Raw genomic sequence first — 12,784 nt, 5'->3', positions numbered from 1 at the left:
CCGTCTGCAGCGATTCTTCTTCCCAAGAACTCGACTTCTGGCGCCAAGAAAACACACTGAGCGTTTCAACCCGAGTTCCACACGATCTAGCCGACTTAGAAACTCTTCCAGATTCTTCAAGTGGTGTCCCGACCTGTGACCAGAATGTCGTCTTGGAAAACCACGGTGCGTGGAACCGACTTTAGCAGGCTCTCCATGTTCCATTGGAAAATTGCCGCAGCCAAACGAATCCCAAACGGGCATCTGTTATAGATGAACATACCTTTGTGCATGTTGATGCAGATTCCTCCAGCTCCTGCGTCATGTAGGCCGAGGTCAAATCTAACTTGGTTAACGTCTTTCCCCCAGCCAGGGTCGCAAATCGGTCGTCTGCCTTGGGTAGCAGGTACTGGTCCTGTAGCAAAAAACGGTTAATCGTTACTTTACAGTCCCCACAAATTCTGACTGTGACGTCATCTTTGAGTACCGGGACAATCGGACTGGCCCACTCGTTGAATTTCACCGGCGCGATGATGCCTTCTCGCTGCAGCCTGTCCAGCTCAATTTCCACTTTCTCTCGCATCATATATGATACCGCCCGTGCCTTGGGGTGGATGGGTCATGTACCAGGAACCAAATCGATCTGCACTTTCGCCCCCGAGAAACTTCCAATGCCTGGCTCGAACAACGATGGAAATCTGCTCAAAACCTGGGCACATGAGGCATCGTCGACAGACGAAAGCACTCGGATGTCGTCCCAGTTCCAGCGGATTTTTCCCAGCCAGCTTCTGCCGAACAGTGTGGGGCCATCCCCTGGCACGATCCAGTGGGAGTTCGTGCATTGCTCCATCATAGGAGACTTTGACCTCTGCGCTGCCAATTACAGGGATCAGCTCTTTGGTGTAAGTTCTGAGCTTGGTGTGAATAGGGCTGAGCTTGGGTCTTGTTGCACCACAGTCAGTCGAAGGCCTTTTTGCTCATGATAGACTGACTCGCACCCGTGTCCAGTTCCATGGATACTGGAATTCCGTTCAGTTCAGCTTTTAACATCAACAGTGCACATTTCGTGGTGAAGGTGTGTACTCCGTACACTTCTGCCTCCTCGGTTCGAGTCTCTAGTTCAGCTTGATCCACCATGGATCGATCTTCCACTGCAACATGGTGGTTTGCAGCTCGCCTGTACATTTGCTGGAGTTGTTCCATTGTTCTACAGCAGTTGCACGTATAGTGCTTGAAGCGACATTGATGGGCCCGATGATCACCTCCACAACCCAAACAAGGTTTTAACTGCCTCGCATTAGACGATTGATGGCGGATTCTGGGTCATCTGAGGTCGTGCAGCAGCCGGCGTATACGTTCTGCCATGTATATTCCAGCTTAAAAATGACGTTACTTTGTGCACAGTAGTAGCCGAAACCTCTTTGTGCTGTGAAATTTGTTTGGTGTTATCGCTGGTAGACATGAATGCCTGGGCTATCGTTATGGTTTGCGAAGGATTGCCTCATGGCCAATGCCAAGCACAAAAAAGTCTCTTAGCATTTGTTCAAGGAATCCATCAAATTCGCAATGTCCTGCAAGGTGCCTTAGTTCGGCGACGTAGCTCGGCACTTCCTGGCCCTCCGACCGTTGACACGTGTAGAACCGATGCCTCGCCATCAAAACGCTTTCCTTCAGATTTAGGTGCTCCCGGACCAGCGTACACAATTCTTCATAGGATTTGGTTGTTGGTTTTACCGGAGCTAGAAGATTCTTCATGAGGCCATAGGTTGTTGCCCCGCAGACGGTAAGGAGGATCGCCCTTCATTTGGCAGCGTTCTCGTTCCCTTCCAGTTCGTTGGCCACGAAGTATTGGTCTAGTCTCTCCATGAAGGCCTCCCAATCGTCCCGTTCTGAGAACTTCTCCAGGATACCAACAGTTCTTTGCATTTTCGCACGTTTGTTCGTTACCTCGTCGGCAATTATTATGCCCACAATAAAGGATGAAACTGAGTACTGTATGCAATGAGTAAGTGCCTTTAGCTCCTTTACTTAGACTCCAGAGTGCAGTGCCCCCAAGGGATGCTGGGATCCCTTGGGACTCCAACAGGTAAGCCCTCTGGTGGTGGTGTGATACAGGTTGCCAAGGGTTAAATACATAACACTGAGCACCTCGAGTCTCGTCGCCGAGAGCATGCAGAAAACAAGCGTAGGCAGCGAAAGGAGCGTGCGGCAAACCAGCCACCCCATCCACCCTTTCCTTCAACCACTGTGTGCCCCACCTGTGACAGAGACTGTGGTTCTCGTATTGGACTGTACAGTCACCCAAGAACACACTTTTAGAGGGAAGCAAGTCTTCCTCGATTTCGAGAGACTGCCTATGATGATGAGGGTGGTGGCGATGAGGGTGGTGATCATCATCATCATAGGCAGTCCCTAGGGGTTGAGGATGACTTGCTTCCACACTAAAAATGAGTACTCAGGTGACTGATTAACTCATTTTAAACAGTGGAAGATGCCACTGCGTGAATACTTTTAATGTGGGATGGCCATTGCACACCAGTCACACCACGGGCTTGACGGAGCAAGGTCTTGGTCCAGTGGCAAGGGGATCCAAGATGACTGGAGACCAGGCTTTGCCACATGTGCCAATACATACACACAAACTCAAACATACTCCTACCGTCCTCCTTCCTTCCCACAGGACCTCAGTCAGAGGAGCAGTTTGGAGCGCGAGGCTGGAGCTGTGGGCAAATCAAAAAAAGGCCCAACTAATGCAACAGCAGAATGACCAACGCGGAGGTCGGAAGGGACGTGAAGCAGAGGTCGGGACCGGCGTGGACTGGACGTATGCAACATCCCACCGACACCTGGGAATCCCTGGTATGAAAGATACTACGCACAAGGGAAAATAGGTCAGAGAGCAAAAGGAGGAAGGACATAATGACAAATCATTTTTACACAATATATCTAAAGTTTACAGAACAAAACAATGATGCACTATGGTCATAAATTAAATGTGCCCAGAAATAATCTGTTTTTGTCAGAATAGGTGTTTGACAAATGGTGTGTATGCTCATCTCAGCTAAGGGATGGTCGAAGCGATGGATGGTAGCAACAAAGGCTACAACTGCCTATGATCCAACCCCAGTGAGAAAATAAGGCCTACAGTCCCCCAGCAGCTATCTTCTCTGCCACAACACCCAATCCACCTCCCATTTGAAGAAGAAAAGAAAGCAAAGGAGCACAGACAAATAAGAGAAACATAAATGCCAGAAGAAAAGAGGGGAGAGACAGAGATACAGAGACAGGCATATGGAACCAGAACACAAGAGACAGAGGGAAAACAGCAATATAAATATAGCAGAGACAGATAAGAAAGACACCACATCATCTGAATTACTGGAAGCAATACTCAGGAATTTGAGTAAACATTACTACTCTGAAAACTATTTACTTTTAAATCCTTGTTAGCCAAGTACCTTGTTGAGGTTGCTCAATTCCTTGTGTTTTTGTGTTACAATATTTATTATGTCACATGAAAGCTGCATCTTTCGCTCCGCAAACCCACAGTGTAGAACTTGGTCCTTTGACAGTAGTGGTTTATACTGGAACTGGTCTCGTAGTAGCTGGAAAAAGGCACAACAAACAAAAGGTAAATATTATGCTGATTAATTAGCGAATAATATGAATTATCGAGTTTGCTTTAAAAAAATCTCCTTGTGCTTAAATTAGAAATGCAGAACTTCATTCAGGTATATTTCTGTATATTGAAAAAACGAGTTTAGCATTTCTGTAACTTAAACTGGTTATTTAAGTATCTTTCAAAGAATTCACCATCACAAAACTCGAGGCATGAAAATGCATATGAAAACATAAATTGTAATTCTAAAAGTACCATGCCAATGAATCATGTATCCTGATTGCATACTTAATGCTGTTGGAACATATTTTATCACTAGATTTCAGTATCATGTTTTTCAAATATACAGATGGGATATACACTAGAAACATATCAGTATTGTAGAGTTCTATTTTTAAAGAGAGACTGAGAGGCAATGATTTTTCCAAGAAAAAAATGTTTGATGTCAAAAGTCTACTCTGACAAAAACAGATTATTTCTGGGCATTTTTATTTATGACAATAGTGCAGCATTGTTTTGTTCTGTAAGCTTTAGATATATTGTGTAAAAATAAATGTCACATCAAAAGATCAATCAAACACTGAAAAATGATTGGAAAATGTTTCAGTTTTATCTTTGTATATACTGTTCAATCTGCTACCGCAGCATGACATCAACATTTTGTTTTAAATTAGGAATACTCATTAAAAATAACGAGCCCTTGCAATAAATATATGCAGTTACACATACAGCACTGGATTTAATTAAGGAAAGACTGCAATTCAAGGATAATAAATGCAAATGGAGTCCTTCGACTTGAGAACGTAATCGAAAAAAGCACTTCTTTATTTAGCTATTGCAGACATACGGTAGGATTCGGCTCCATCTCATTGGTAGGTGCCTTCAACCACCATTTTCCAACCATTTAAAGCTTAAGATTCATCGTTTCAATTAAAGCTGCAGAAAATCTAAACAGATAGAATTCAGTGGAATGGTCATGCTCATTGAACCGGTCTATCACAGTTTATTAAGATGATTTGGATGTAGACACCGAAAAATTTTAGTATTTGCTAATTATACTAAATTTAGAATCATAGAAACCTGTGAGGCAGATACATAGAAAATGCAGCTCAATGTACATATTAGGGGAATAAACAATGAAAATATGCCATTAATGGTAAAAATAATAAATGGAGTGGAGGAAAAGATAAAGTTAGGGGGTGCAGATTCACAGAACTTTTATAGCAGAATTGCAATAAAGCTGATTCTCCAACCAGTGGAAACAATGTTTCACTGTTTACCATCTCTAAACCTCCCAGAATTTTGAAAATCTCTGTTAGATCCATCTTGTAACCTGCTGTTACTGAAAAATAGCCCAAAATTGTAACATGACAGGATGAAACTGCATCAGGCAGGCTTAGGGTATATAAGAGAGGGCTGAAGTTCCCACTGCTACTTTCCTGTGCCGGCCACCTGTTTTTCAGGGCGGGGAGCAAATCAAAAGTTCCCCTGGAGAGTTCACTTCCAGGGTTAACGGTTGAGGCAGAAATATTGTCAACACTCAAGATCAGATTAGATACTTGCATGTAGGAAATGGGGCTAAAGGAATATGGGAACAGGGCAAGTAATGTGATTAGAACTATTTTCTTGCATGGAGGGTAAACTCTGACAGACTGCTTTGGCTGAATGGCATATTTCCGTGTGCAACTTTTATGTATTAGAAACAGGAGGATACAATTGAAAATCGGGCTCTATTCATTGGAGCAAAGGAGATTAAGGAAGATCCCATAGACGGGTGCACCTTTTTGAAAAGGTTTCTGAGTAAATATTGAATGGAACTGGTAACAAGGAGGAAATAAATGTCAAATTAGTACTACAAGTTGAACCTCCCTTATCCAGAACCCCTTATTCAGAACCACCCCTCGTCCAGCACCATTCCCAGCCACTCCGACATGAACAAATTGAAGTCCTTCCTCGCTGCCGACTTCCACAATCCCTCCCCACCCCCCATGATCTCTCTCAGCCCCAGCCCCAAGTCAGCGAGCACCAATATCCCCCTTGCTCAGTACCTGTACCATCCAATTTAACGTGACCACCCCTCGACCGGAAAAATCCCTTATCCAGAATAGGCCAGGTCCTGAGGGTTCCGGATAAGGGAGGTTGGACCTGTACTAATAGCTAATGTTTCCTGTAATTTTTTTTGTGGGGCCATTTCAATGTGCAGTTTTTGCTTTGAAAAGTCGGCAAGCCAGCTGCGCAGCCTATTGTTAATTAAGCTATTGTTACGAGCATGATGGGAAGTTTAAGGGGAAGAAAAATCACAAAAAACATAATTACAATATGTATACATTTCCAACTATGGAATTAATTACCCAAAGGGTCTATGAAGATGCCAGTTACAATATGCAAGGGGCAATTAGAAGACTACTTGCACAAAAAATGTTGAACGGTAGAGGGAAAAAAGCTGAAAAATGGGATTAGTGTCAATGACGTCAAAACGGGGCATGCTCCAGTAAAAGGTACAATGGATTCAAAAGGCCTTCTTTTATGTTGAATTTCTAGGTTTCGACAAGACAGCAATCTAGTATCGAATTAGAAAAGCTATGGGAACTGACAAGATACTGTTCGCTGGCAGTCATTTAGCAACTAATAAAAGAAATGTGTATCGTACAGAGTAACAAACGTTCAGTGACTCAAAAACAGCAACAACTTGCATTTATACAGCGCCTTAAGGTAGTAAAACATCCCAAGGTGCTTCACAGGAGCGTTATCAGAGTTACAGAAGGAGATATTAGGACAGATGACCAAAAGCTTGGTCAAAGAGGTAGGTTTTAAACATAGAAACATAGAAAATAGGTGCAGGAGCAGGCCATTCAGCCCTTCTAGCCTGCACCGCCATTCAATGAGTTCATGGCTGAACATGAAACTTCAGTACCCACTTCCTGCTTTCACGCCATACCCCTTGATCCCCCGAGTAGTAAGGACTTCATCTAACTCCCTTTTGAATATATTTAGTGAATTGGCCTCAACTACTTTCTGTGGTAGAGAATTCCACAGGTTCACCACTCTCTGGGTGAAGAAGTTTCTCCTTATCTCGGTCCTAAATGGCTTACCCCTTATCCTTAGACTGTGACCCCTGGTTCTGGACTTCCCCAACATTGGGAACATTCTTCCTGCATCCAACCTGTCCAAACCCGTCAGAATTTTAAACGTTTCTATGAGGTCCCCTCTCACTCTTCTGAACTCCAGTGAATACAAGCCCAGTTGATCCAGTCTTTCTTGATAGGTCAGTCCCACCATCCCGGGAATCAGTCTGGTGAATCTTCGCTGCACTCCCTCAATAGCAAGAATGTCCTTCCTCAAGTTAGGAGACCAAAACTGTACACAATACTCCAGGTGTGGCCTCACCAAGGCCCTGTACAACTGTAGCAACACCTCCCTGCCCCTGTACTCAAATCCCCTCGCTATGAAGGCCAACATGCCATTTGCTTTCTTAACCGCCTGCTGTATCTGCATGCCAACCTTCAATGACTGATGTACCATGACACCCAGGTCTCGTTGCACCTTCCCTTTTCCTAATCGGTCACCATTCAGATAATAGTCTGTCTCTCTGTTTTTACCACCAAAGTGGATAATCTCACATTTATCCACATTATACTTCATCTGCCACGCATTTGCCCACTCACCTAACCTATCCAAGTCACTCTGTAGCCTCATAGCATCCTCCTCGCAGCTCACACTGCCACCCAACTTAGTGTCATCCGCAAATTTGGAGATACTACATTTAATCCCCTCGTCTAAATCATTAATGTACAATGTAAACAGCTGGGGCCCCAGCACAGAACCCTGCGGTACCCCACTAGTTACTGCCTGCCATTCCGAAAAGTACCCATTTACTCCTACTCTTTGCTTCCTGTCTGACAACCAGTTCTCAATCCACGTCAGCACACTACCCCCAATCCCATGTGCTTTAACTTTGCACATTAATCTCCTGTGTGGGACCTTGTCGAAAGCCTTCTGAAAGTCCAAATATACCACATCAACTGGTACTCCTTTGTCCACTTTATTGGAAACATCCTCAAAAAATTCCAGAAGATTTGTCAAGCATGATCTCCCTTTCACAAATCCATGCTGACTTGGACCTATCATGTCACCATTTTCCAAATGCGCTGCTATGACATCCTTAATAATTGATTCCATCATTTTACCCACTACTGAGGTCAGGCTGACCGGTCCATAATTCCCTGCTTTCTCTCTCCCTCCTTTTTTAAAAAGTGGGGTTACATTGGCTACCCTCCACTCGATAGGAACTGATCCAGAGTCAATGGAATGTTGGAAAATGACTGTCAATGCATCCGCTATTTCCAAGGCCACCTCCTTAAGTACTCTGGGATGCAGTCCATCAGGCCCTGGGGATTTATCTGCCTTCAATCCCATCAATTTCCCCAACACAATTTCCCGACTAATAAAGATTTCCCTCAGTTCCTCCTCCTTAATAGACCCTCTGACCACTTTTATATCCGGAAGGTTGTTTGTGTCCTCCTTAGTGAATACTGAACCAAAGTACTTGTTCAATTGGTCTGCCATTTCTTTGTTCCCCGTTATGACTTCCCCTGATTCTGACTGCAGGGGACCTACGTTTGTCTTTACTAACCTTTTTCTCTTTACATACCTATAGAAACTTTTGCAATCCGCCTTAATGTTCCCTGCAAACTTCTTCTCGTACTCCATTTTCCCTGCCCTAATCAAACCCTTTGTACTCCTCTGCTGAGTTCTAAATTTCTCCCAGTCCCCAGGTTCGCTGCTATTTCTGGCCAATTTGTATGCCATTTCCTTGGCTTTAATACTATCGCTGATTTCCCTAGATAGCCACGGTTGAGCCACCTTCCCTTTTTTATTTTTACGCCAGACAGGAATGTACAATTGTTGTAATTCATCCATGCGGTCTCTAAATGTCTGCCATTGCCCATCCACAGTCAACCCCTTCAGTATCATTAGCCAATCTATCTTAGCCAATTCATGCCTCATACCTTCAAAGTTACCCTTCTTTAAGTTCTGGACCATGGTCTCTGAATTAACTGTTTCATTCTCCATCCTAATGCAGAATTCCACCATATTATGGTCACTCTTCCCCAAAGGGCCTCGCACAATGAGATTGCTAATTAATCCTCTCTCATTACACAACACCCAGTCTAAGATGGCCTCCCCCCCTAGTTGGTTCCTCGACATATTGGTCTAGAAAACCATCCCTTATGCATTCCAGGAAATCCTCCTCCACCGTATTGCTTCCAGTTTGGCTCGCCCAATCTATGTGCATATTAAAGTCACCCATTATAACTGCTGCACCTTTATTGCATGCACTCCTAATTTCCTGTTTGATGCCCTCCCCAACATCACTACTACTGTTTGGAGGTCTGTACACAACTCCCACTAACGATTTTTGCCCTTTAGTGTTCTGCAGCTCTACCCATATAAATTCCACATCATCCAAGCTAATGTCTTTCCTAACTATTGCATTAATCTCCTCTTTAACCAGCAATGCTACCCCACCTCCTTTTCCTTTTATTCTATCCTTCCTGAATGTTGAATACCCCTGGATGTTGAGTTCCCAGCCCTGATCATCCTGGAGCCACGTCTCCGTAATCCCAATCACATCATATTTGTTAACATCTATTTGCACAGTTAATTCATCCACCTTATTGCGGATACTCCTTGCATTAAGACACAAAGCCTTCAGGCTTGCTTTTTTAACACCCTTTGTCCTTCTAGAATTTTGCTGTACAGTGGCCCTTTTTGTTCTTTGCCTTGGGTTTCTCTGCCCTCCACTTTTCCTCATCTCCTTTCTGTCTTTTGCTTTTGCCTCATTTTTGTCTCCCTCTGTCTCCCTGTATAGGTTCCCATCCCCCTGCAATATTAGTTTAACTCCTCCCCAACAGCACTAGCAAACACTCCCCCTAGGACATTGGTTCCGGACCTGCCCAGGTGCAGACCGTCCGGTTTGTACTGGTCCCACCTCCCCCAGAACCGGTTCCAATGCCCCAAGAATTTGAATCCCTCCCTGCTGCACCACTGCTCAAGCCATGTATTCATCTGCGCTATCCTGCGATTCCTACTCTGACTAGCACGTGGCACTGGTAGCAATCCCGAGATTACTACTTTTGAGGTCCTACTATTTAATTTAGCTCCTAGCTCCTTAAATTCTTTTCGTAGGACCTCATCCCTTTTTTTACCTATGTCGTTGGTACCAATGTGCACCACGACAACTGGCTGTTCTCCCTCCCATTTCAGAATGTCCTGCACCCGCTCCGAGACATCCTTGACCCTTGCACCAGGGAGGCAACATACCATCCTGGAGTCTCGGTTGCGTCTTTAAGGAGCATCTTAAAGGAGGAGTGAGAGGTAGAGAGGTTTAGGGAGGGAATTTCAGAGCTTAGGGCCTTGGAGATGAAAGCACGGCAGACAATGGTGGAGCGATTGTAATCAAGGATGCGCAAGAGGCTAGATTTGGGAGAAGCCCAGAGATTTCGGAGGGTTGTGGGGCTGGAGGAGGTTACAAAGATAGGGAAGGGCGAGGCCATGGAGGGATTTGAAAACAAGGACGAGAATTTTAAAAGCGAGGCTTTCCCGGACTGAGAGCCATTGTAGGCCAGCGAGCTCAGGGACGATGCATGACTCACATTAACTACAGTCCAAAAAATGACACTGTGGACCAGTGTAAATAGTTAAACTAATATTCTAATATTTCAAATATTCAGTTTTTATTTCCCCATTCAATGTACATTGTGCTGTTCATTTAGTACCAACACATAAATACATATAACCAACAGGGCAGAAATGTTCTGGAGAAAATGACGACTTGCATAACTGTGTAATTTGAAGAGCCCCGAGAGGAACAATTCTGTGCCAGTGACCCTTCACAATTGAAAGTTTAAAAGCTTGTACTGGTGGCAGCACAATTTCATCATTTCATATTAAGGTAATGAATGACTCAAAGTTAAAAGCATACAGAATCTTACTAATGGAGCATGTTTTGACAAATTGGTCTGCATTACTCTGAAAAATGACTTTGCCAGTAAAGAATAAATGCAATAGCCTTTGTAAATGTAAGTAACTTAAACAAGAGTCTCAGACTTGGACACTCATGAGAGATTTCTGTTCTAAAACAGTATTCATTACTAATCAAAAGAAAAACATTTGTGTTCAGTTCAACTCGAATACACGTAACATTTAAGAAAGATGAAAGTGCGCTTGTTCTGTAGATGTTATTGAAATCCTCAGTTTGTAACTAAGCCCAAGTCAAACTAAAAGAAATATAAAAGTTAGACAGAATTGATCTGGAAAGGTAGTTCCAAAATACCCCAATTACACCACAGTTAGAAAATACCCCAATTACACCACAGTTAGAAACTCAACAGCTCTGCAGTCATCTCTGGCTCCTGACTGCAGCGGTTCGAGGCGGTGGCTCACCATCACCTTCTCAAGGGCATTTAGGGATGGGCAATAAATGCCGGCCTTGCCAGCGACCCCCACATCCCAGAATGAATACATTTTTTTAAATTCCATCAACCAGCACTGAACAACTACCAACACAGCAGTACACAAACTAACTTCTGCATAACTTACTACTCTCATCTACTTAACCTGCTTATTTCATTTGCCTTGACAAGAAGCATGTGACATAGAACAAGGTGCACAACAGGAATCAGCGGTTTCAGCAAAAATAAACAGCCCCTCAAATCCCCTAAAGAGATTTATTTGACTTACTGAAGTAGTTATACAGGATTTTCAAGATGAAAAGGGATTAATTTGCAGCCACCTTGACAACTGATATTTCAGAGATATGCAAGCAGGGAAATAGCAACAGACACAATGGTCAAACTCAATTTACAATGAAACAATGAATTTTAAAACAATGAAAATGAATCAGCAACCCCTCATCAGAAATAAGTGAGAAGTGGCAATGTGCAGAAGGGAGGAAAGATATATACTTAATTCTTAATATATTAACAATCATTCACTGCTGGTAGGAGGGTGTAATTACACTGTGACAAGTTAGGATAGGCGGTTTCTATTATCTCTCCAAAATCGTCCAGTGCTGATGTACCCCCCCCCGCCCCCCCGCCTCCGTGAGATATACGGCCTCTTGAGCATCCCTTCTCAATTGCTCAACCACTGGTCACTGTGCCCTCAGCTGCTAAGGCCCTAGGCTTTGGAATTCCCTCCCTAAACCTCTCCACCTGTCTACCTATCTTTCCTCCTTTAAGTCGTATCCCTAAAACAAACCTCGTTGACCAAGCTTTTGGTCATTTGTCCTCATTTTTCCTTACATGGCAGTATCAAATTTGATTTACACTCCCGTGAAGCGCCTTGGGATGTCTTACTACGTTAAAGGCACTATATAAATGCAAGTTATTATAAATGTAGACATAGGAATTTATAATGGAATTATAAAAATAAGGCTAGAACACATCATTGTAAAATGGGGATTATATTACATCTGCATGTCCTGGTTATTCTCCTCCACCCTTGCTTCACTTGAAGACTACATTTTGGCCTTGCATCCAGTGTAAAATGCCACAGGTGAAATGAGAGTTTGCTAACCCATCAGATCACCCAGTTCCCAATACCTACTCCACAGCGAATTGAGGTATCAGCTTGGCTCAGTTGGTAGCACCCTCGTCTCGGATTCAAAATGTTGTGGGTTCAAGCCCCACATCAGGACTAAACTAAACTCTGGTGTCACATTGGTGGAGGTGCAGTTCTTGAATGAGATGTTAAGTCAATATCTTGTCTATTTCCTGTGATTCAGGTGAACATTAAAGATTTGAAGAATCTCCACCAAAAACAGATTAACTAACCGTGCATCTCACTGCTGTTCGTGGAAACTTGTTACATGTAAAATGGCTGCTGCATTTGTCTACAAAATAATCACTGTTCTTCAAAGCAATTCATTGTATGTAAAGTGCGTTATGAAATTTCTGTGATACAAGATGTGATAATGGCAAATGTTTTTTGCATTTACTCAGCTTTATATAATTTACCTAGATTGCCATGAACCACTAAGGGATAATTAGAGCTTTTGTTGCACTCGACTTTTCTCCAGAAGTCGCTACTCATTAACTTCAATAATCATCATGTGCAGAAATAGCTAAACTACTATGTAACTAGCAGACAAGGGAGATACAGTGGATGTGGTATATTTGAACT

The 12,784-nt window shown here is 43.4% G+C and overlaps 1 protein-coding gene across 3 annotated transcripts in view; it reads right to left on the bottom strand.

The window, feature by feature from the left end:
- cep44 (centrosomal protein 44) overlaps window positions 1–12,784 on the bottom strand; it is an 84,134-nt gene that overhangs the window by 55,375 nt on the left and 15,975 nt on the right. For all 3 annotated transcript variants that reach the window (XM_070896311.1, XM_070896490.1, XM_070896400.1), the window contains exon 4: window positions 3,438–3,584. In XM_070896311.1, the coding sequence (XP_070752412.1) occupies window positions 3,438–3,584 (147 nt within the window). The remainder of the gene's footprint in view (window positions 1–3,437; window positions 3,585–12,784) is intronic.

Source organism: Pristiophorus japonicus, chromosome 1, assembly GCF_044704955.1.
Source record: "Pristiophorus japonicus isolate sPriJap1 chromosome 1, sPriJap1.hap1, whole genome shotgun sequence".
In the NCBI taxonomy this organism is placed as follows: Eukaryota; Metazoa; Chordata; class Chondrichthyes; family Pristiophoridae; genus Pristiophorus; species Pristiophorus japonicus.
This window is presented reverse-complemented; position numbering and strand designations above follow the sequence as displayed.